Raw genomic sequence first — 25102 nt, 5'->3', positions numbered from 1 at the left:
AGCTGATCTGTTTGCGCGCTCTACTTCTTAGCTGTGTGAAGATATCAGATCTTGCTTGACAGGTTGTGAGAATGAAATAAGCAGCATATGTGAAAGTGTTTTGCAAACTATGAAACAGTACTATCATTGAGAGCTTTAAGGAGTCTTTGCTTCCGGGAATCCACCAAACCCAGCTCACTCTAGGACCCTGAAGGAACTCGCCTCTGGTGGGAGTAGTGAAGGTGGTGCTTTTTTGGTTTCTCTGGCAGTCAGGCAGACAGAACAGGGAAGGAAAATGGAGGAAGATGGGCTTGCTCACCACCTCCGTCTTCTTATTCCCCAGCTGAGGGGGCAGTGGCGGGGGAGCCGGCATAACCTTTTCTTTGGTGAGTCAGCTAAGAAGGAATTTCTAGAGCTCCAGTGATGTAGACATAGTTGTTTTAGTTTAGATTTTTAAAGCTGCTCCTCTTTGAAGCAGCTTTAAGACACAGCCAAAAGCACAAGCAATTGGGAAGCACATGGAAAATGACAGTAGCGTAACATCTTACCAGTGTGAACTTAAAGAAATCAATTTCGCAGGGTCCTTGTATTAACAGTGTGGGAAAGTGCCTGGCACATACTAGGGGCCTGACATCTGTCCATTTCCTTTCCCTTCTCAGTGGACAGACTGCAGTCACCTGAGCTAACGGAAAGCACGTACTCTTTAGTTGCCTGAGTTTATTATAATAGGTGCCATTATTCGTTTAATCCTCACAGGCCAAAGAAAAGGAAGTTCAGGCTTTTATTGCCCAAGGTCACATCACACAGCCTGCAATTTTTAATTTTCTTGTTTTGGGGGTGCATAGTAGGTGTGAGGAAGGAGACCCAGGCATCTGGGATCACCTCCCCCTCGACTTCCACAATGCATTTCAATAGAAGAAAAAAGCAGGCCAGCTGGCGTGTCCTGATCCACCTTCCTGTAAATAACACGCTTGGTATTGGGGAAACTTTCCGGAAGACACTTTTTACTTAAAACAAGATCAAACCCCCACCCCACTCCTCGGTCCGGGGACCAGAACCATTTCATATGTGATTTCTAAAGCTGTAAACTCAGAAGCCTTTTCACATGTGGTTCCTAAAGCTGTAAATCCAAAATCCTTTTCACTCGTGATATCTGTCTATAAACTTAAGATTCTTCCATATGTAATATCTAGAGCATACGCCTATATAAAGGCAGAACCTTCCTTTGTTAAACGAGCTGGGTTTTAGACAAATCATCGCCCGGCTCCCAGACATAATAAACCCCTTTTCCTTCCCATTCGGTGTTCGAGATCTGTTTCTCGCGGCCGCTCCTGCTACAGCTGTATATATTTATGGGGTACCTGAGATGTTTTGATACAGGCATGCAATGCATAACAATCACATCATGAAAAATGGGATAGCTATCCCCTTAAACATTTCTCCTTTGTGTTAAAAATTATCACTTTTATTTTTAAATGTGCAATTATTGACTATAGTCACCCTGTCGTGCTATCAAATAGTAGGTCTTATTCATTATATATTTTTGTACCCATTAACCATCCCCATCCCCCCAACCCCTTCCTCCAGTACCCTTCCCAGTCTCTGGTAACCAACCTTCTACTCTCTATCTCTCCGAGTTCAATTGTTTTGTTAGCTCCCACCAATTAGCGAGAGTTTATCTTTCTATCAGCCTGCAATTTTTAAAGCCAGAATTCAAACCCACCTTGTCTGGTTTGCCTCTTAGATATCAGGATGTTTGAAGGGGTTTAATTGAGCCGGACCCTCTGGAAGGCCCAATCTTAAATGTACTTGGACCAAGAAGGGAACTCCAACTTGGCCCATTTGAGAATAAACTCGGGGTGGAGTTTCAAAAGCAAGAAACAGGCCATTGCTACAGGCAGGCTGGGAACCATTGAAAGAGAGCAGAAAATGATGCTTTCCAAATCTTTGGGGAATTTAATCTGTGTTCTCCCAGTTTCAGGAGCTTATGTTGTGAGGGTGAGATGACTCCTCTCATTAAGCAGTATACAAATAGATTATCGGTAGTCTTCTATCATCTCCCACGAAACACAACCTCCCCCTCATCACCTGACAGCCCTCCACTAACCACCCTATAAACGAGGGAACTGAGTCTCCTTTTCAAACCCCTCTACTAAGCTAGACTGCAGAAGCTAGGAGGGCTGAGTCATCTTCCTCTTAAAAGAAAACCCGTGTAACAAAGCCACAGAAGTATGCTTTCTGTGCAGATCATTTGTTTCAACACATGGCTGCTTTTATAGGATACCAACGCAAGAACTGAGGATACTGTCTTCTCTCTTCCCCAGAAAGTAGGTGCCCTGCAGTGTCATCTGTACTGTCCCCCTCCTCCACACCCATTATCTGCGTGATTGCAGGCACCTCACTAAGCAGCCAAATGACCACCGTGGCACATTTACCCAGGCCATTAGTTTGGATTGTGCCAGGTATCTCGCAGCATAGGCAATAAGGACCAATTGGAATTAGGCTGGCCAGGCGTGGTGGCTCATGCCTACAGTCCCAGCACTTTCAAGGCTGAGGCAGGTGGATCACCTGAGGTTGAGTTTGAGACCAGCCTGACCAACATGATAAGGACTCATCTCTACTAAAAATACAAAAATTAGCTGGGTGTGGTGGTGGGCGCCTATACCACCAGCTAGTTGGGAGGCTGAGGCAGGAGAATCGCTTGAACCTGGGAAGCAGAGGTTGTAGCGAGCCAAGATTGTGCCATTCCACTCCAGCCTGGGCAACAGAGTGAGACTTGTCTCAAAAAAAAGTTAGGCTATGGCCTGAGGCTGCTCTTGACCCTGAGGGATATATGGTAATGTTTGTGTGACAGTAAAGGCCCTGGCCTCAGATACACACAAGGATGACTCTCTATCTCCTCCTCTGTATCTCTCATTTCTCTGGCCAAGCTAGGACAGGTAGATAGGACCGGGAAGTAGACTACATCCCTTTGTGGTCCATTTACCTACAGCTATAGTTTCTGAAAACAGCACTGTGTGGCACAGAAAGCTCTCCCCTTATAGTGCTGGATTGCTTCACGGTGCAGGGTGTTCCTTACATGGCTTCATATCATAGGCCTAGTAGGAAGAATGCCTGGGTAGATCTGATGCTGGACAAATTCACTGCCCACATCAAAGAGCATCTCCCCATAGGCCCAGAGACTCACAGCTCAATGCTCCCACTCCCCCATCAAAAAAAGCTGCTGAAAGCCGTATTTCTGCACAGGCTCATGTAATAGAGGGGACTTTTATTTTTTCAGAGAATTCAGACAGCCATTGATTATACAGAGCCATTTCTCAGCACTCTTTTCTTTCTACTTAAGAAATTAGAATACAACATGATGAGGATGACGATGCCAAAACAAGACATCACCTAGGATACAAATACACACTTAATCACTTGACACTTTATTGAATGCAAAGCAAGATTTAGCATCTTTGCCTTTGTTGTACAGAGCTGAAGCGGGAGCCCAGGGAGGGGAGGACTGCATGATTTTTCTTGGCGGGGGAGGTGTGCACCCTGCAGTCCTGTGGTGTTGTGGGAAGATCAGCCCATGTTCTGTCGGTTGCCATAGCCCCTAGGATGGGTGTCCTTCCAGTCATCCCACTCCCGAGCTCTGTACAGTGTTTGTTCATCATCGTCTTCCTCCTTTTTTTCTTGATTTTCCTGTTGCTGAGCTGCTTTTCTGAATTCTTCTTCTAAAAGTGGAAAAATTAGAAAGGGAGGTGAGAAATTGAGGGAATGTTAATAAGTAACGTCAGGGGCCTCGGTTCCACTCTGAGCACAACCACATGCGATGAGAACAGGAATACAGCCAGCTGCCTACCCTGGGCCCAGCGGAAGCGGGGAGAGCACTTGCATTACCTAATATATCGCATGTTAAAAAATAGTACCAAAGGATGCTCTGAGTGGTTTCCACAAGAAGGCAAAAATCATAAAAGGTGCCCCTCAGAATGAATTCTATTTTGGAAGAGAAATCTTGCAAAAACGGCCAACACCCCCTGGTCCCAAAACACAACACTACCACCACCACCACCAAACACCACCAGCATTCCAAAAACACGAAAGCAAAACAAATTTATGAATTTGTGATTTGTGAGTTGCCGGGGGGGTGGGGTGGGATTGCAGTTGACATGTCCTCCTCCATCCATTTCCTTTACTATAGTCATACAATTTTTTGTGCATAAAACTGAAAATCACAGGGCAGTTGAACCTACCAGAAGAGAATGCCTACATATTATTTTGCAGTGCTTGAAATAAATAGGTTCTGAGGTCCAAATGGCCACTTATCATGCAGTGTACACCCAAAAGAAATTCAACCAACTGCTGCATCTCTTTTGCATTTTTTTCTTTTGTGAGGTAAAACAGCATTTTCCTGGCTACTCTGAGTTTGCTCATGAGAAACAAGTCTCATTATTATGAATGAAATGTGTGGGTATCTGATATCTTTTAACAGCTCAGGAGTCTCATATTTTCCTTTTTTGAGATAGGGCTTCTCTCTGTTGCCTAGGCTAGAGTGCAGTGGTGTGATGACGGCTCACTGCAGCCTCAAACTCCTGGGTTCAAGTCATCCTCCTGCCTCAGCCTCCAGACTAGCTGGAACTACACGCATGAACCACCATGTTTGGCTAATTTTTACAGTTTTTGTAGAGACAAGGTCTTCCCCTATGTTGCCCAGGCTGGTCTTGGGCATCCTAAAGTGCTGGGGTTACAGGCGTGAGCCACCTTGCCTGGTTCATTTCTTTAAAACCCTTTATTATAAAATAAAAGATGGTAGAAACCACACAAGTACATAGAAAACAAATTTTTATAAAGAGGCCTTATAGCTTCCACTCAGGTCAAGAAACAGATCTCCTGTATCCATCCCAAAAGCCTCTCTGTGTACATTATACAAATCAACTCTCCTCCCCCTGGCAAAAGTAACCACTATATTGCTTTTTATAGTAATAAGTTCCTAGAGTTTATTACAGCTTTATTACCCAAGTGTACATCACTAGACACTGTAATTGTCCATTTGTACATCCATTTTTTACTCAATGTATTTTTTTTAGTACAGAGTTGTGCCACTATCACCACAATCCAATTTAAACAATTCTATAACCCCAAAAGATCCCTTGTGTCCATTTACAGTTAATTCCCATTCCTTCCCTCCCTGCCCCTAGCTCCAAGCCCATGAATTTACTTTCTGTCTCCATAGATTTGCCTATTCTGTACATTTCATATACATGGAATAAAAATCATGGAATCTGTGATCTTTTGTGGTTGACTTCTTTCAGTTAGCATCACTTTTTTTTTTTTTTTTAGACAGCCTTGCTGTCTCCCAGCCTGGAGTACAGTGATAGAATCTTGGCTCACTGCAACCTCCACTTCCTGGGTTCAAGTAATTCTACTACCTCAGTTTCCCGAGTAGCTGGGATTACAGGCGCCTGCCACCATGCTCGGCTAATTTTCGTATTTTTAGTAGAGACGGGGTTTCACCATGTTGGCCAGGCTGGTCTTGAACTCCTGACCTCAAGTGATCTGCCTGCCTTGGCCTCCCAAAGTGCTGGGATTACAGGCGTGAGCCACCGCGCCCAGCCTAGCATCGTATTTTTGAGGTTACCGTTGCCTATTTAAAAATGTTTTGGTATCTTTTAAATCTACAGGTTCTCCCTCCATCCCTTTCTTTCAAGTTATCTGTTGAAGAAGTTGGGGCATATGACCTGGAGAGTTTGTTTCCCAAAGACTGGATTTTGCTGATTGCATACTCATGATGCAGTCTTAACATGTCCTCCTGGATTTTCTGCAGATTGGCAACTGAATACAGAGGCTTGATCTGACTCAAATTTGATCCTTTCAGCATGAATAACTATACGTGGTGCTGCATTCCTTCATCAGGAGGCATGTAAATATCTCTGTCTCACTGTAATGTTAGGAGCTGTTGATGTTCAGTGCTGAGACCCATTCATTTACTGGGGGATTTCAAAAAGGTGATAACCTTAACTTTTTTTTTTTTTTTTGGAGACACAGTCTCACTCTGTCACCAGGCTGGAGTGCAGTGGCGTGATCTTGGCTCACTGCAACCTCTGCCTCCTGGGTTCAAGCAATTCTCCTGCCTCAGCCTCCCGAGTAGCTGGGACTACAGGCATGTGCCACCATGCCCAGCTAATTTTTGTATTTTTAGTAGAGACAGGGTTTCACCATGTTGGCCAGGATGGTCTCGATCTCTTGACCTTGTGATCTGCCCACCTTGGCCTCCCAAAGTGCTGAGATTATGGGCACAAGCCACCGTGCCCGGCCAATTTCAACTTTTTAAAATTAACTGAAATACTTTTACAAAGACAGCCTTCCCCTCATCAACTATTTGGTTACCTAGTAGAAAAGATAAAATACTTGACTCTTTTCCTTTATTTACCATTTCTCAAGATAATGAGTTCCCTTATTGGCCTCTGTGGTTGAATAATTTGGTTTTGTTTTATCATATAATTATGGGCCAGGCACAGTGGCTCACACCTGTAATCCCAGCACTTTAAGAGGCCAAAGTGGGAGGACTGCTTGAATCCAGGAGTTTGAGATCACCCTAGGTAAGATGGCGAGACCCTGTCTCTACCAAAAAAAAAAAAAAAAAAAAAAAAAAGAAAAAAGAAGAAAAAAAAAGAATTTATATTGGTTCAAAAAATTATAAAAAAAAAAAAAACTTTAAAAATCTGCCAGGCATGGTAGTACATGCCTGTAGTCTCACCTACTTGGGACGCTAAGGCAAGAGGATTGCTTGAGCACAGCCTGGGCTGAGACCTCAGAAATTTAAAAAAATTATAATTATGAACTCACAGATTTAAACATATTTGATGAGTTTCAAGCAGTTGCAATTATTATTTCTGAGACAAAGGAGTCTCACTCCTTCCGAGGCTGGAGTGGAGTGGTACGGTGCAATCTTGGCTCACTGCAAGCTCCACCTCTCAGGCTCAAGTGATTCTTCTGCCTTAGCCTCTCGAGTAGCTGGGATTACAGGCATGTGCCACCATGCCTGGCTAATTTTTGTATTTTTAGCAGAGATGGGGTTTCACCATGTGGGTCAGGCTGGTCTTGAACTCCTGACCTCAAGTGATCCACCCGCCTTGGCCTCCCAAAGTGCTGGGATTACAGGCATGAGCCACCATGCCTGGCCCACAATTACTGTTTTAAAAAACTATATAAATCAACCTTTTAATTTTAGAAGTTTTCAATTTACAGACAAATTGAGAAAATAGTACCAAGTTCCCACGTAAGCACACCCAGTTTCTTATTATTAACATCTTATATTAATAGTTTCTGTGATACAACTAATGAACCAATACTAATACATTATTAACAACTAAAGTCCATACATTACTCAAATGTCCTTAGGTTTTACCTAATGTCCCTTTTCCGTTCCAGGATCCTATCCAGGATACCACAGTACATTTTGTTGTTTGTCTCCTTAGTCTCCTCTAGGCTCTTTCTCAGACTTTCTTTCATTCTGATGACCTGGACAGTTTTGAAGAGTACTTGTGAGGTATTTTGTAGAATGTCCCTCAGTTTGGGTTGCCTATTTTTTATAAAACTACAGTTATAGGGTTTGGAGGACAATACTATATATGCAACAACCTGACTTCACACTGATAATAACCCCGATCACCCGACCAAAGAGGTATTTGTAGGTTTCCAATTAAAGTTACTTCTCCTCCCTCCTTCCACATTGCAGTCTCTGGAAGCAAGTCACTAAGCACAGCCCACACTTACAGGGTGAACAGTCATGCTATACCTTCTTGAAGCAGGAATTATTTGAAGTTTTTCTGTAGGGGAGATTTGTCTCTTCTCCCTCATTTATTTACTTATTCAATTACCTATTTCTATCACAACGGACTGGTGTGCATTCATTTTATTCCTTGTGTGATAATCCAATACCGTTAAATGTACTTTCCTGCCCAAGTCCTCCCAGTTTTGGCCTGTGAGAGTTCAGCTGACTCTTGTGTTCCTTTAAAACCCCAATAGTTTTCTGAGCTCTTGTTTTCTAGTACAGAGAGCCCCAAGTTAAGATTTTTCAACTTTATGATGGTGTGAAAGTCATATGCATTCAGTAAAAATCATACTTCATATTCTGAGATATTCAATATTTTAGCATTAAACAGGCTTTGTGTTAGATGATTTTGCCCAACTGTGGGCTAATGTTTAAGTGTTCTGAGCAGGTCAAAGGTAGGCTAGCTTAAGCTACGATGTTGGGTAGGTTAGGTATAGCAAATGCATTTTCTTTTTTTTCTTTTTCTTTTTTTTTTTTTTGAGACGGAGTTTCGCTCTTGTTACCCAGGCTGGAGTGCAATGGCGCAATCTCGGCTCACCGCAACCTCTGCCTCCTGGGTTCAGGCAATTCTCCTGCCTCGGCCTCCTGAGTAGCTGGGATTACTGGCATGCGCCACCATGCCCAGCTAATTTTTTGTATTTTTAGTAGAGACGGGGTTTCACCATGTTGACCAGGATGGTCTTGATCTCTTGACCTTGTGATCCACCCGCCTCGGCCTCCCAAAGTGCTGGGATTACAGGCTTGAGCCACCGCGCCCGGCCGCAAATGCATTTTCAACTTACAATATTTTCAACTTACAATGGCTTTATCAGGATATAATCCCATCATATGTGCACTATCATCTGACAACAAGATGCTCCAGGCTCATCTTGTATATTCCCCACCCCAGCCCTAGAATCAGCTATTTCTCCAAGGAGTCCTGGTTCATTTATTAGAGGATGGTATTAGAAGCCAAGATTTGGGTGTTGGATGGACTTGTTACTACTGTCAATTATCCTCTGTGAAGCCAAACTGGCTACTGAAAACATCTTCAAATTGGCTTTTGCTATGACCCCAGTGGTCTTTGAAAGCTCCTTCCCTATCTTTTATGGCAAGATGTTCCAAGCTTATCTTGTACATTTCCTGTACCAGAATTGTAGTTAGTTATTTGTCTAAGACATCTTGATTTCTTAAAATAAGGAATATTGGGAAGAACATGTCTGTATCACAATTGGAATTACTGGTATACTTATTGCTACTGGGCTGGTCCTTGTTTCTAAGCCTTTTCAGTGGATAGAGCAAAAGTAGGGGTGTGTTTACTTTTAAATAAAATTTCTCATGAGTTCATATGCAGTACTGCAGGGTTTAAAAAAAAAATCTAAATTCTTTGGAATTACATCTACATTCTTTCACATTAAAAGTCCTAGTTCTCAAAGGCAGAGGATGATAAAATTAGAATATCTAATAACTGCTCATTTATATTATCTCATATTCTACATATAACTTTGACACCCCACCAATATATTTACTGAGAACTGTTAAAATTTTGCATGATTTCCCTATTTCACCATTTTTAAAAACAGTTATCTACATTATCTGGGCACAAAGGCAATACAGACTCCGTCTCCCTTTTAATCCCCATTTCATCTTCATTCTACAAGTAACTGTACATTTAACGCTCACTACCTGTCCTTATGTCAATGTTTCTCAACACTTTGGTTGTCTGAAGCTCATTCTCTAGCAAATTCATGGGATTGTGGGAACAATATTTCTTGAATTCCCACATGTTGATAAATATCTGTACTCTTTATACTTGAAAGTCAGTTTTACCAGGTATAATGTTCCTTGGCTCACAGTTTTTCCCTCTGAGTTTCTTAAATATCTGCTATTCCATTTTCTTCTGGCATAAAGTGTAGATCTCAAAAAATCTGAGGGTAGCCTGTTTCTTTCCTTTATAAATCACCTACTATTTTTATTGAAATGTCTGTGGCTTTTCTTATCAAGTGACCGTGACACTTGAGCCCTCTGGGAGCAGGAGCTTAGGCCCGGTGGAGAAGCTGGGCCTGGTTTAGGGGAGCAGTTGTACCTCTTTAGTGCCTGATCCAACTCAGTGCCTCAGCCCCAGGGAATTGAAACTTTGGCCCAGAGGAGTAGCTGTGACCCTGGTGCTTTAGCCTGCATGGTGCCTGGTCCCTGGACCCCCCCAGAGGAACACACCCTTGGCTAATCTGTATACACTGCTCTCTGGGCCAAACAGCCACAGCACCCCCACCTCCCTGGATCTGGACCAACCCTCTGGGGTCTGAGCTGCTGAGGGGTCCCACCTCCCTGGGGAGCAAAACCAACACTGCACTGCATCCCACCCACTAGAGTTCAAGCCACAGCTATGCCCCACTGTTCCTGGGGCTGTGTTGCCACTGCACTAGGCCTCATAGAGCTTCCAGGGTCCACTACACAGTATCTTCTTTCCTGGTGCCTGAATTGCCACTGTGCCCTGCTCCCTGGGGTCTTAGCATCTGGAATACCCCTCCCTCCCCAGAGCCATGCCACTACTATGCCCTGACCCCCAGGATCAGAATCACAGCTACATCCCTGTCTCTGGGTCCAAGCTACTGGGTAGTGCCTCAGAGTCACAGTCCTCTGCTTAGTGGGAGAGCAGCATCTACCCATGCCTGAGACTGAACCTGCACCCATGTCACAGGTGCCACAGCAGTTCAAGCAGACACTGGACCCAGGACCCAGCTCCACAGCCACTCTGAGCACCTGTGCCTTCGAACACAGCACTGCTATGGCTGCCTGTGGGTCACGTCACACCTAACACCAAGAGGGATTCCCCCGCCCGCTTTTTTAATCCCAAGAAACTTTCCTTAATATTAACGTTTAACATTTATTCTTTTTCCCTGCTTTGGCTTTCTTCTTCAGATAATCCTATTATCTATATGCCAGGTCTTCTTTACTATCTTTAGTATATTTCACTTTTCCTCAAACCCTGTTTACCATTTTTCTTTTAAAAATTTTCCTTCCTTTTACCGTAGTGGGGCATTTTTCTGTTGTGTTCACTCATTCTTGTTTCCTTTTACTTTAGCCTGTATTTCTGAAATGATTCATGTTCCCCAAGTTGTCACATTTCTGAGTTATTCTAATCCTGCTTTATATTGTCCTTCCATGTCCTATGTTATTTTCTGAATATCTTCCAACTCATTTTTAAATACCATGTTTCAGATTTGTTCTGTTTTTTGAGCATGTCTTTCTGGAGTGTTTTCTTTTTTTCCTCTTCTAATAATTTTGTGTAGAATTTGACTTTGGTAATTTTCTGTTCCTTTTTTTCAGCGTTGAGCTGTATTTCACAAACCATAAAATCTACCCACTTAAAAGTGTATTTTTTTTTTTTCTCTGAGACGGAATTTTGCTCTGTTGCTCAGGCTGGAGTGCACTGGTGTGATCTCAGTTCACTGCAACCTCTACCTCCCGGGTTCAAGCAATTCTCCTGCCTCAGCCTCCCAAGTAGCTGGGACTACGGGCACGTGCCACCATGCCAGGCTAATTTTTTTCTTTTTTATATTTTTAGTAGAGATAGAGTTTCACCATGCTGGCCAGGCTGGTCTTGAACTCCTGACCTCGTGATCTGCCCGCCTTAGCCTCCCAAAGTGCTGGGATTACAGGTGTAAGCCACCATGCCAAGCCCAGTTCAGTGCTTTTTATTCAGAGTTCTGCAGCCATCACCACAATCTGCTGTTCGTTTTAATGTCAAATACGTTTTTCTAAACTTGCAGAAAGAAGGAAGGTTCAGAGTAGCTTTTCTAACTCATGGAGGCTTGTTTTCTGCTGTTTTTATGTACATTAAAGAAATATGGTTACTTGCTTGATTGGAGTTCCTCCTTCTGGTCCTCTTTCCTAACTTCATCTGGACCTTTTCTTTCTTTCTTTTTCTATTCCTGTCCTGCTTAATTCAATTCTACTCTTAGCAATTTCTCCTTAGTGTGAGTCCCTGACCTGGAAAGGAGATCTGCTGGATCAATTTCAAGAGTCCATTAAGGACTAGACTATTCCATCCTTTTGGACCTTCTGACTGTGGGTCTCTCAAACTCATCCCTCCCAGTTTCAACTGCAGTTCTTAAATTGGACTGCCATACTTTCTAGGGAATATGCCGTTTTGGAATTCTGTTCATCAAGTTTTTCAGATGTCCTGTCAACTCTGGCTTTCTCCTACACAGATGCCAGTAACTGCTGGATCTTGTGGCTATGGGTAATTTGGCTTTTTTTTTTGTGAGGTTCATGGAGACACACTGCCACCTATTTTCTTTTTTTTTTTTTCCTTCTGTCACTTTAGGATATGCTTTAGCTACTAAATGTAAATTTTTTTTTTTTTTTTTTTTTTGAGATGGAGTTTTGCTCTTTACCCAGGCTGGAGTGCAATGTTGTGATCTCAGCTTACCGCAAACTCCGCCTCCTGAGTTCAAGCAATACTCCTACCTCAGCCTCTTGAGTAGCTGGGCCTACAGGCGTGCGTCACCATGCCCAGCTAATTTTTCTATTTTGAGTAGAGACAGGGTTTCACCTTGTTGACCAGGATGGTCTCGATTTCTTGACCTCGTGATCCACCCACCTCGGCCTCCCAAAGTGCTGGGATTATAGTGTTAGCCACCATGCCTAGCCCCCTATTTTCATCATAAATATTGTCCATGGGTTTTTTTCATATTCACTGAAGTATAACATACATATAGAAAGGTATGCTCAGTGAATTCTCACATATTGAACACATCCATGTAATCAGTACCCAGATCAAGATACAAAATATTTCTAACTCCTTAGAAGTCCCTGTAGGTCCAGTTCCATTCATGATCCCCAACTAAGGGTGAACATTTACTGGCTTTCAACCAGCACACACAAGTATCACCTGTTTTTGGAAGTTTGTATGAATGGAATCAAACAGTATACACTCTTTTGCATCTGGCTTTTTTCACTCATAATTAGGTTTATGAAATTCAGCTATATTTGTCACTTACAGCTAACAAACTATAGTTTAACTTTATTGCTACATAGTCTTACATTGTGTGAATATACCAAAATTTATTTCTTCATTCTAGTATTTATGGGCATTTGAGTAGTGTATTCAGTGTGGACTATTACAAATAATGCTGCTGTGATCAATCCTGTACAGGTCTTTTGTGGACATATGGTCTCATTCCTCTTAGGCATATACTGAGGAGTGAAACTGCCAGGTCATGGGAGTATACACATGTACAATTTTTGTGCCTTACTACCATAGCCACGATCACCCCTAGTTTCCCTGACTTTATTTCCTTTCATCTATTTGGGCTTGCTTTGTTCTCTATGCACCCCCCTCCCTTTGTTAACGCAGAACCTCAGGTAACTGATTTTATCTTCCTTTTTTCTAACCTAAGTGTTGAAAGTTATACATATTTCCATCTCAGCATCGCTCGAGTTGTATCCCATAAATTCTGATGCTGTACTTTCACTGTCATTCTGTTCAAAGTATTCTCTTTTATTCATTTTTAAATAGGCAGATAAACATATTTATTGCATACAGCATGTTCTGAAGTATGCATTATGGGACAGTTAACCTAGCTAATTAAAAGATGCAATACCTCACATTTGTTATCTTTGTAGTAAGAACACTTAACATTCACTTCGTATTTTTCTTTTTTCTTTTTGAGATGCAGTTTTGCTCTGTTGCCCAGCCTGGAGTGCAATGGCATGATCTTGCCTCCCGGGCTCAACTGATTCTCCTACCTCAGCCTCCCAAGTAGCTGGGATTACAGGCACCTGCTACCACACCCAGCTAATTTTTGTATTTTTAGTAGAGATGAGGTTTTACCGTGTTGACCAGACTAGGCTTGAACTCCTGAACTCAGGTGATCCACCCGCCTTGGCCTCCCAAAGTGTTAGGATTACGGGTGTGAGCCAGTGCGCCCAGCCAATTTTTCAAGAATACCATATATCATCATTAACTATAGTCACCATGCTGTATAACAGGTCTTTTGAACTTATTCCCAGTTAGAAGTATTTTCTAATTTTCTTTCTAATTTCTTCTTAGACCTATAGGTTATTTAGAAGTATGTTGTTTAATTTTCAAATATTTGAGAATTTTCTAGGTATGTTATTGATTTTTAATTTAATTCCATTGTGGTCTGAGGACACAGTCAGTGTGATTTCAATTTTTGAAAATTTATTGAGACTTATTTCATGGACCAGTCAGTATATGACTGACCTTGGTGAATATTCCATGGGTATCCGAAAAGAAGGTGGAAGCATACCTTGTTTTATTGTGCTTCACTCTGCTGTGCTTTGCAGAGACTGCTTTTTTTTTTTTTTTTTTTTTTTTTTGAGACGGAGTTTCGCTCGTGTTACCCAGGCTGGAGTGCAATGGCGCGATCTCGGCTCACCGCAACCTCCGCCTCCTGGGCTCAGGCAATTCTCCTGCCTCAGCCTCCTAAGTAGCTGGGATTACAGGCACGTGCCACCACGCCCAGCTAGTTTTTTGTATTTTTAGTAGAGACGGGGTTTCACCATGTTGACCAGGATGGTCTCGATCTCTCGACCTCGTGATCCACCCGCCTCGGCCTCCCAAAGTGCTGGGATTACAGGCTTGAGTCACTGCGTCTGGCCTTTTTTTTTTTTTTTTTTTTTTTTAAACAAATTGAAGGTCTGTGGCAAACCTGCAATGAGCAAGTCTACTGGTGTCCTTTTTCTAAGAGCATTTGTTCACTTCGTGTCACTGTCACATTTTGGTAATTCTCACAGTTTCTCAAACTTTTCCATTATTATATTTGTTATGGTGATCTGTGGTCTTTTATATTACTAATGTCATTGTTTTGGGGCACCACAAACCATGCCCATAGATAACAGAGAGCTTATTGGGTAAATGTGTGTGTTCTGACTGCTCCACTGACTGTCTATCTTGACCCTGTCCCCAGGCCTCTCTGTTCCTTGAGACACAATATTGAAATTAGGCCAATTAATAACCCTATAGTGGCCTGTAAGTATTTAAGTAAGTAATTTGAAAATTGTTAGGCACAAATCCATTTATGATTGCTGTGTCTACCTAAAAAATTGCCACTTTATCAGTAGAAAATGCCCTTTTTAAATCTCCGATTAATACCTTTTTATCTTGAAATCTACTTTATCTGATATTACTGTAGCTACTGCAGCTTTCTTATGCTTACTGTTAGCATGCTACAGGTTGAGTATCCCTTATCTGAAATGCATGGGACCAGACATATTTCAGATTTGTTTTTTATTTTGGAATAGCTGCATTATATACTTACTGGTTGAGCATCCCAAATCTGAAAATCCAAAATGCTCCAGTGAGCATTTCCTTTAAGCATCACATTAGCCTTAAGAACTTTCAGATTTTGGAGCTTTCAGGTTTTGAATTTTCAGATTTAGGATGCAACCTATATATCTTTTTTTGTTGTTGTTTGAGACAGAGTCTTGTTCTGTCACTCAGGCTGGAGTGCAGCGGTGCGATCTTGGCTCACTGCAACCTCTACCCTCCGGGTTCAAGCAATTCTCCTGCCTCCGCCTCCCAAGTAGCTGGGATTACAGGCATGCACCACCACACCTGGCTAATTTTTGTATTTTTAGTAGAGACGGGGTTTCACCATGTTGGTCAGGCTGGTCTTGAACTCCTGACCTCATCATCTGCCCACCTAGGCCTCCCAAAGTGTTTTTATTTGTAACCAATCTCTGTCTTCATATTTAAAATGTATCTCTTATAGACAGCATGCAGGTAGGCCTGATACTGATCCCTGACTTTTAATTTGAAGATTTACTCCATTTACATTTAAGGTGCTCTGAATTTGGCCATTCTAACAGATGTATAGTGGTATCTCAGTGTTGTTTAATTTGCATTGCCCTGATGACATGATGTAGAGCATCTTGTCACATGCATATCTGTCATCTGTATATTTTCTTTGGTGAGGTATCTGTTAAGGTCTTTGGCCCACTTCTTAATCAGGCTGCTCCCCTTTTTTGAGACAGGGTCTTGCTCTGTCATCCAGGCTAGAGTGCAGTGGCATGATAATGGCTCACTGCAGGCTTGACCTCCCAGGCTCAAGCAATCCTCCCACCTCAGCCTCCTGAATATTTGGGACTACATGCATGAGCCGTCACGCTTGGCTAGTTAAAAAAAATTTTTTTTTTTTTAATGGAGAGGGGTCTTTCTTACTATGTTGCTCAAGCTGGTCTTGAATTCCTGGGCTCGAGGGATCGTCCCACTTTGGCCTACCAAAGTATTGGGATTATAAATGTGAGCCACCACATCTGGCCTAAAACTGCTCCTTTTCTAATTGTTGGGTTTTAAGAGTTCTTTGTATATTTTGAGTAAAATATAAAAAGTCCTTCATCATATATGTCTTTTGCAAGTATTTTCTCTCAGGCTATGGCTTATTTTCTCATTCTCTTGATAAGTTATTTTTTAAGTGGTTGCTCTAGGAAATACAATGTTCATCCTTAACTTCCCAGCCTAGAGTTAATACTATGTGATGGGGGGCCTCAAGGATGGTGCCCAACAATCCCAGCCTCTTGGTATTCATGCTCTTATGGAGACCCCTCTCATACTGTATCAGGGTTGGTCTATAATGACCAACATAATAGGGCAGAAGTCATATTCCAACATTATGAAAGATATTGAGGCTTTCGATTTTGGTCATTCTCAGATCATTCACTTTAGGGAAAGGAAGCTATTATGTTGTGAGCAACCCTATGTGAGCCTCCTGTCTTCAGCTACATCAGTGAGCTTAGCAGCGAATTCTCTAGTCCCATTCAAGCTTCCAGAAGACTGTAGCCCCAGCTGACAGCTTGACTGCAACCTCATGAATGTTTCTGAGCTAGGACTACCCAGTTGCTCCTGAATTCCTCATCTTCAGAAACTACGTGATACAATAAATGCTGATTATTTTAAGCTACTAAGTTTTAGAGTAATTTGTTATACAGCCATAGACAGGTATCAGTTAACATAAAACAGAAGAATCTCACAAACAAAATAGTTCCATTTACTCTGCCCTTTTTGCGATGGTTGTCATATATATTACATCTAATACATAATAAACCTCATGAGACAGTATTGTAATTTTTGCTTTGAGAAGCCATGTATAGTTTTTTAAAATTGGGTTGAGGGAGATAGTTCTTTGTATATACCCACATAATTACCATTTCTGCTGCTCCTCGCTCCTTGAATATTTATGTTTCTATCTGGTACCATTTCCCTGAGCCTAAAGAATTTCCTTCAGCATTTCTTTAATGCCAATTTTCTGGTGAAGAATTCTTTTAGCTCTCATTTATCTGAAAATGTCTTAATTTCATCTTCATTTTATGGATATTTTTCACTGGGTATAAAATTACACGTTGACAGCTTCCTCCCCCCCACCACTTTGAAGACGTTCCACCATCTCTGGCTCCCACAGTTTTTAATGGAAATTCAGCAATAATTTATATCCTTGATCTCCTATTTGTAATGTGTACTTTATCTCTGGATGATTTCAAAATTTCCTCTTTTTCTCTGGTTTCCTGCAGTTTGGCTATAATGTGCCTATGTGTGGTTTTCTTTTTCTTTTTTTAAATTATACTTTAAGTTCTAGGGTACATGTGTAGATTCTCTATGTGTGATTTTCTTTGTATTTAAACTGCTTGGGGTTTGCTGACATTTCTGAATCTAGGGAAATCTTTAGCCATCATTTCTTCTAATGTTTTTCTGTTCCCTTCTTTCTCCTCTCGTACTGGCATTCCAATTGCACGTACATGGGATCTCTGTACATAATTTTGCAGGCTACCAAGATGCTGCTTACTTTTCCCCAATCTTTTTTGTTTTCAGACTGGATAACTTCTATTTATCTTCAAGTTAACCGACAAGCTCTTCTGTCAGCAACAATCTGGTATTAAGATCATCCACTGACTTTGAATTTTCAGATATTGTATTTTCCATTCCAGAATTTTGTGTGTGTATAGTTTCTATTTCTCTGCTGGTATTTCTTATCTTTCCATTAATTACAAACATATTTTGCTCTCTGCCCTTGAGGATAGAAATAAGCTGCTTTAAAGTCCCTGTCTGCTAATTCTAACACCTGAGTTATCTTGGGGTTGGTATCCATTGATTGCCTTTCCTTTTGAGTTATGAGTCACATTTTTCCTGTTTGTTTTTTTTTCATATCTAATAGCTTAGAATTGAATTCTAGATGTGATAAATGATATACTGAGGGATTCTGAATTCTGTTTCATTCCTCTAAAGAGTACTGATTTTTCATTTTGACAGGCAATTAATTTGTCTAAAACCAAAATACCAAATTCTGTCTCCCTTGCACTGGGCAACAACTGAAGTCTCCATTCAGTTATTTTATCATTAGTTGAGGTGCTTAGAGTCCATTCTGTGTATGCATAGTCAGCCAGAGATTTCAGTAGGGTTTATATACAGAATTAGGGTGTTTTCTCTGTGGTTCTCTCTTTTCTGGGATATCCTCCTCCATTTTTCAGCTGCTAGGCACCCTGATCTCAGTTCTCTCATTCCTCAAACAACAAGACTGCAAGTTCCTATCTAAGCTTGAGTTACCCCACATCATAGTAACTGCAGTCTGCCCACAAGTTTACAACTAATCCCTTCAAATTACCACTCTTCACTTTTTGGTGCCATAGTAGAAACAGAACTCAACCTGGGAATTTGAAGGACAGATTTTTAAATCCTACCCAGGCCACTTTCTAGCTATGGGTAAGTCAGTTCTCAGTGACTACTTCCTCATCTTATTTATCTGAGACAGGGTCTCACTCTGTCACCCAGGCTGGAGTGCACTGTTGTGATCTTGGCTCACTACAACCTCTGCCTCCCAAGCTCAAGTGATCCTCCCACCTCAGCCTCCCAAGTAGATGGGACTAAAAGGTGCATGCCACTACACCCAGCTGGTTTTTGTATTTTTTGGTAGATATGGTATTTTGCCATATTGCTCAGGCCAGTCTTAAACTCCAAAGCTTAAGCAATCCACCTGCCTCAGCCTCCCAAACTGCTGGGACTACAGGTGTGAGCCACTGTGCCTGGCCTATATTATTTACTTCTTTTCTTTTTGTTTTCACCTATTTGTCCCAGAGCACTTTCTCATCTTAAAATGAGAATAAGAATGTGTCTTCATGAAGTTAAGAGGATCAAATGAAGCTGAGCATGGTGGTTGATGCCTGTAATCCCAGTGCTTTGGGAGGCTGAGGCAGGAGGATTGCTTGAGCCTAGGAGTTTGAGACCAGCCTGGGCAACACAGTGAGACCCTGTCTCTATTTTTCCTTTTTAAAAAGGATCAGATGGATAATACATGAGATAAGGAAACTGAGGCTCAAGGGGCTAGGATGTCCCATCCATTAAGTGACAGGAGTTGGACTGTTCACCCCAGGTCTGTCCATACTTTTTCTGTTATACCCTATGACTTCCACATTTTTGATGGCCACCCTCTCCACCTTCCCCTTCCAAAGACAACTCCATGTACCCACTATGATCCAATTACCAAGTTGGGCACTAAAGGTACAGTAAGTCAAAGTCCCTGCCCTCAAGGAATTCCAAGTATCATTCCGTCCTTCTAAGTGTTGACTGTCCTTCAGCTTACACCTGCTTTTGGTTACTTTCCAGTACCTTCAGGTAGTAGTTTTTAAAAATATTTTGTTCAGTTTGTAATTGTTATCTGTACGACGGGCTGGCCTGATATCACCTATTCTGCCATTACCAGATGCAGAACGGCTATCCATGGATTTCTGATTTTGCTATACAGCTGCTCTGTTTTTATGTCATGACATTTGAAGAGATTTACAAACTATGCTACCACTGTCCTCATCCTCCCATAATAATTTGCTATTTAATAATAAACACAATACTGCCTAGAATGTTTCTATTACTTAGAATCTTTGTCCCCACTACTTCTGCTCCTAAAGGACAACTATACTTGGTGAGAACTTAATTGCCAGGGAGTAAAAGTACTATTCCCCTCCTATCCAGTCATACCTGGTGTTTCCTTGGCTATTCCCTGATCTGGTAATGCTCCATATTTCCGATGTTGCTCATACCAGTCACTCACCGTCATAGTTGCCAGACTTGGATAACCAGCTCCAAATACTCTGCAAAAATTACACTGCATTTAGAAAATGAACAAAACAAACAAACAAACAAACAAAAACCAACAACAACACTACTAAAAAGTCTCTTCTCTTTAACAACAAAATCTGTGTCCTTTTCAGCCTTGTTCCCTATCCAGTCAACTTCTAAGGAGTTGTACATACTCATGGGAGGATATGTTTAAAAAAAGGGATCCAGAAAGGGGCATTAAAGTCAAGAGCCTTCATGAGAAGATGAATAGCCCAGGATCATCTCCCATTAAGCAATCCCAAAGGCCAATGTCCCACAGAGCAGTGAAGACACTGTGGAATGGGTTGAGTCAGTGACTCTGAAAGGTACAGAAATGAAGGAGACTCTCCTGCCACCCTAGGGAAAAGCATCTCAAGAATTCAGAATTAAATCATAGAGAGGCAAATATGTCCTTTTGAGAATCGTAGCTGAAGGCAGGAAGAGTGCCAATAATGCTAAAAACAAAAACAAAAACAAAAACAAAAATTTAAAGTATACAATTCTCCGTTCAATTATTTTCTTTTTTGTTTCATTTGCTTGTTTACATGTGTGCCTTTTTTTTTTTTTGAGATGGAATCTTGCTCTGTCACCCAGGCTAGAGTGCAGTGGGGCAATCTCAGCTGACTGCAACTTCTACCTCCTGGGTTCAAGTGATTCTCTTGCCTCAGCCTCCTCAGTAGCCAGGATTACAGGCACCTGCCAGCACACCCAGCTCATTTTTGTATTTTTAGTAGAGATGGGGTTTTGTCAAGTCGGCCTCAGGTGATCCTGGCCTCAGGTGAATTCCTGGCCTCAGGAGATCTGCCCGCCTTGGCCTCCCAAAGTGTTGGGATTACAGGTGTGAGCCACCATACCTGGCCTATGTGTGTCTATTTTTTCTTTTCTTTTTTTTATCAAGTACTAGAGCTGAAGGTCTGTATGAATGTGTGCCTATTTTTAAGCTCGAGTTTGTGAAGAAAGTATCTGAGGAAGAGAGACATGGAGAAAGTTTCAGGAGAGATAATATCCCTTTGATGAAAGAACAACTTCCATAGGTGAGATCATGACTTTTGAACACCACCCAGTCTGTGGGTTACTCATGAATTGCCACCCTGACCCATAAAAGCAGAGGGTTGCAAAGCAAACCACTTTCTAGTACTACTTACTTGGCTTGGGCCGTGTTCCGAGTGAGAATGAAGGGTTTCATTGGAGGCCTCTCCAGGCGAGATGCGTTAGAAGTTGATGCCTAAGAAGGAAATTATCAGGTGAATTTGTCATTTTACCCAACCTACCATGCAGGCTCTTAAGTCTTCAGGTGCTTGAAAAGTCCTGGATTAAAAATTCACTCTCTATTTATCAGTTTCTAAGATATAGCAGCAGAACACTAATGGTGACGGTTCCTTAGCTCTGAGGAGGCCTGAGTACCTTGCAAAAAACAGAGAAAGAGAAAGTTCTCCCAGGAATCATGTCACTAGAAGTAAAAAAAATTACTTGGCTTTAAAATACCCCATCCAAAGAAGGAGATTCCAAAGCCCTCTTCCATGTTCCACCTAAATCCCTTGAGCTGAACTTGAAGCCCCTTTCCTTAGCCTGGCCTTCAGTTAAAAAGTTGCATTACTATCACCCTTCTTCTAAAACCTCTTCCAATGTAATTATGCACTTAATTGTCAATAGCTTCTACGGTGCTTTAGAAGTCAGTGTTCCTAAATGGAAGGGGCAAGGACTGGTTAGTAGTTTCCATATAGAGGTATATAGAAAAGTTGCAAGGAACCTTGGCTTTCTAGGGGCATGGTGAAACAAAGGATGGTTAAAGAAAAGGTACTCACTTAGTTCTAGCTTGATCACTTTCAGAGCCAATTCCAGTACCACAAGAACAATTTAAAACAACAACACAACAATGACAACAAACAAACAAAAACCCACAAAACCCACACACAAAGAAAGGGACAGGGCAGGACCCAGAAAAGTCCAGCCGCAAAATGCTTGAGAAGCGCCAATCTAGATATGCTCCAGAGGCCTTATGACCTTAGAATACTAATTGTTCATTCTTTGATCTCTTAACATGAAGAACTAGGTTGATGTTATCCTGAGGCAAGAGCTCCTGGGCTAATTAGTACAAATCAAATTACTAAGAGGTTTCTCTGAGGACGTAAATGCCTGTGACTTGCTGATAAATTCAACCCAATTCATGTTGTGTCCTGAACCAAAGAACAAGTGGCGGCTGAGCCTATTCTTTAGATGCAGCAGCTCCAAAACAGGGTTATGATGTTCAAAAAAAGCCAAAGTTGTTACACCAGGTTTCTTTACCGGTTTACTGGACACTCTGTGCATGGAAATGCCCTTGCTGTGTCTCCTACTTGGGTAATCTAAAGGTGTGAGAGTGCATCATTGTGGCAAGGTGAAATTCCAATTCCTCCCCCAAACTAAGCATATCCCCTTGGTCTTTTGTTTCAGATTCTTCCTACTCTTTTCTCCCTCTCCTCCAGTTCTACCCTTCTTGTCCATTCCCATCCTCTTCCTCTCTTCCACTTTATTATAGTCAGAACAATTTTTTTTTTTTTTTAAGATAGAGTCCCGTTCTGTTGCCAAGGCTGGAGTGCAGTGGCGCAATCTCAGCTCACCACAACCTCTGCCTGCCAGGTTCAAGTGATTCTCCTGCCTCAGCCTCCAGTAGCTGGGATTACAAATGTGCATCACCATGCCCGGCTAATTTTTGTATTTTTACTAGATGAGGGTTTTCCCATGTTGGCCAGGCTGGTCTCAAACTCCGTGCCTCAAGTGATCTACCTGCCTTGGCCTCCCAAAGTGTTGGGATTACAGGCATGAGCCACCGCGGCTGCCAGTCAACACAGATTTTAAAGGTTAACTCCCTATGCCTTCCTTCAGCAGCCACCACTTTCCACAACCAACCAGTTTTCATTTCAGAGACATTTCTGTTCCCCGTGGTATACTACAAAATTGCAAATGACTACAAGTGTGTTACAGATTAAAAAGCATGGGGAACACATTAAACTAAAGAGAAAGCTACCCCTGTGACCCTTCGGTCGTTCTATACTCATCTTGTTAAAAACAGTGATTTTATGGAGACTTAAAAGGATCTTAATTTGATTACCCTCCTATAGAATACTCAAATCTCTGGCAGTAGCTTTCTTTGGCCAGGCTTACCTCTCTTGAAGAGTCTCTTTCTCTCAGGATCTTTATTTCCTGGTCAATGCTCTCAATCTCTTCTAAGCTGATATCAATCCACCTCTGAAGGTGAAGAAGGTAATATTCACGAACACGCTCATCATCTGCTTGACCACTTTCCACAGCAGATTTCATTGTAGACAACCTATGCTCCAACTCCTTCTTCTGCTTGTATCTGTTCCACAGAAAAGCATTACCCATGAAGTTACAAATAAAGAGGCATTCCTTCAAAAGAAGGCCTCAATAAGATTTTATCTTTGCAAATGACCAGGTAGTAAGCATGCCGATTTCTGCCTTGGCAATAATATAGATTCTATACCCCAGAGTCTGCCACTAGGCAGTTCCCTCAGATGACAAGGGCCCAGCAGGGGTCTTACTACATTCTGAAGCCAGAAAAATACCGAAGTAACCGGATCTCAGCTAGTCCTTTAGGGACGATGAGTACCTTAGTCATTTGATTATATTGATCTTTACTAGGGTGGGTGCTTAGTATCAAAACAGAGTGCTTTCTATGATGCTTCCCTTTTGAGAATTACACCTTCAAAAAATCATAGAATCTTAGGGGTCATTTACCTGCCACTTATGCAGGAATCCTCGTGAAACAGCCTAAAAAATGGTCAACTCTTTTCTTCTGGGCAAAATGTTCCCAGCTCTTCTGGCTCATCCTTTTATCATCTGAAGATTCAACCACCCTAGCTGCCTTCTTTTTCAGGATGCATTCTAGTATGTCATCTGACAAATATCTACTGAGTGCCTATTGTGTGACAGGCACCGTTCTCAGTGCTGGAGACACAGCAGTGTATCAAAGAAAGTCCTTGCTCTCATGAAGCATTCATTCCAGTGGGAGTAGACAAAAAGAAATAGACGAGTTAGGTTGTGGTAAGTGCTATGAAAGAGCAAAAAGGTCAAGTGCATACAGTGATGGTGCAAAAGTAATGGTGCTATTATATACAAGGTAGTCAGAAGAGACCTCTCTGAAGAGATGATGGTGAACAAAGTTTTCAAGAAAATATGCCAATATCTGGAAGAGTATGCTAAGGAGGAAGAGCAAATACAAGGGCCATGAGGTGGGAGTATGCCTGGCCTGACATGGCTGAGAAATAACCAGGTGGCCGTGTGGCTGAGATAAAGAGTGATAGAAAATGAGGTCAGACATAGCCAGGGCTGTAACGTATGGAACCTGGTAGGTCACAATAACCAAAATATCAAATACCATGGTATTTTAAATAGGAAAGCCACTGGAGGCTTTTGAATAGAATACATGATGTGAATAGAGTGACATAATATGGGCTACTCTGGCTCCTGTGTAGAGTATGGGCTGTGAAGGCTATGAGGCAAGGATATAAGTAAGGAAAGCAATTAAGAGGATACTGCCACAATCCAAGTGAGAGATGGTGACCTGAAATAGAAAGGTAGCGATGGAGACAGTGAGGTGTGTGTGTATTTAAAATATAAAATAAATAGGATTTGTTGAGTTACTGGATGTAAGAGCTTGAAGGAAAGAGAGAAGAAAAAACATCAAGATTTCCAAGAGATGTATCTTGAAATATCTCTACTTAAAATCCCACTTTAGACTCTCCAGAATCAGATGTTCCTCTGTAGGTCTTCAACCAAATCAGTAAGTCTCAAGCTGAAGTCCACAGAGAGTTCAGGTGGGGTGGCCCTTGAACTCCCTCAAATTTTATATAGACTTCTACCTGTATGCTTTTTCTTTTTTGGCTGAGAAATTTTTATAGATTTTATCAAATTATCAAAGGGACAAAGGGTCCATGACCCACGAAAAGTCAAGAATCACCTTCTGAATAGGCTATTATAAAAATTTTTAGGCTCTTCCATTCGTTTTACCTAACAAGTGGACATTTACTATAATGTTACAAATAACTGAAACACCATCATCCTAGGTAGCTTTTTGAGTAAAACAAGACAAAGAACTACAATTCCTAGTTTATGAATGCTATTAGAGATATTACTTGAGAATGTTTAACTCTAGTCTCACTCCCATCCCCAACCCTCTTTCCTGGATGTACCTAAGTCACAGGAAAAAAAAG

General features: G+C 41.7%; 1 protein-coding gene across 1 annotated transcript in view; it reads right to left on the bottom strand.

Moving 5' to 3' along the window:
* Nucleotides 1–3214: 3214 nt before the first annotated feature.
* IGBP1 (immunoglobulin binding protein 1) overlaps nt 3215–25102 on the bottom strand; it is a 32346-nt gene continuing 10458 nt past the window's right edge. The window contains exons 3-6 of the mRNA XM_010330901.3: nt 23034–23229; nt 21035–21114; nt 19770–19882; nt 3215–3698 (exon numbers count right to left, since the gene is read on the bottom strand). Coding sequence (XP_010329203.1) covers nt 3547–3698; nt 19770–19882; nt 21035–21114; nt 23034–23229 — 541 coding nt within the window. The 3' untranslated portion in view covers nt 3215–3546. The remainder of the gene's footprint in view (nt 3699–19769; nt 19883–21034; nt 21115–23033; nt 23230–25102) is intronic.

This window comes from Saimiri boliviensis, chromosome X (genome assembly GCF_048565385.1).
Source record: "Saimiri boliviensis isolate mSaiBol1 chromosome X, mSaiBol1.pri, whole genome shotgun sequence".
Classification (NCBI taxonomy): domain Eukaryota; kingdom Metazoa; phylum Chordata; class Mammalia; order Primates; family Cebidae; genus Saimiri; species Saimiri boliviensis.
This window is presented reverse-complemented; position numbering and strand designations above follow the sequence as displayed.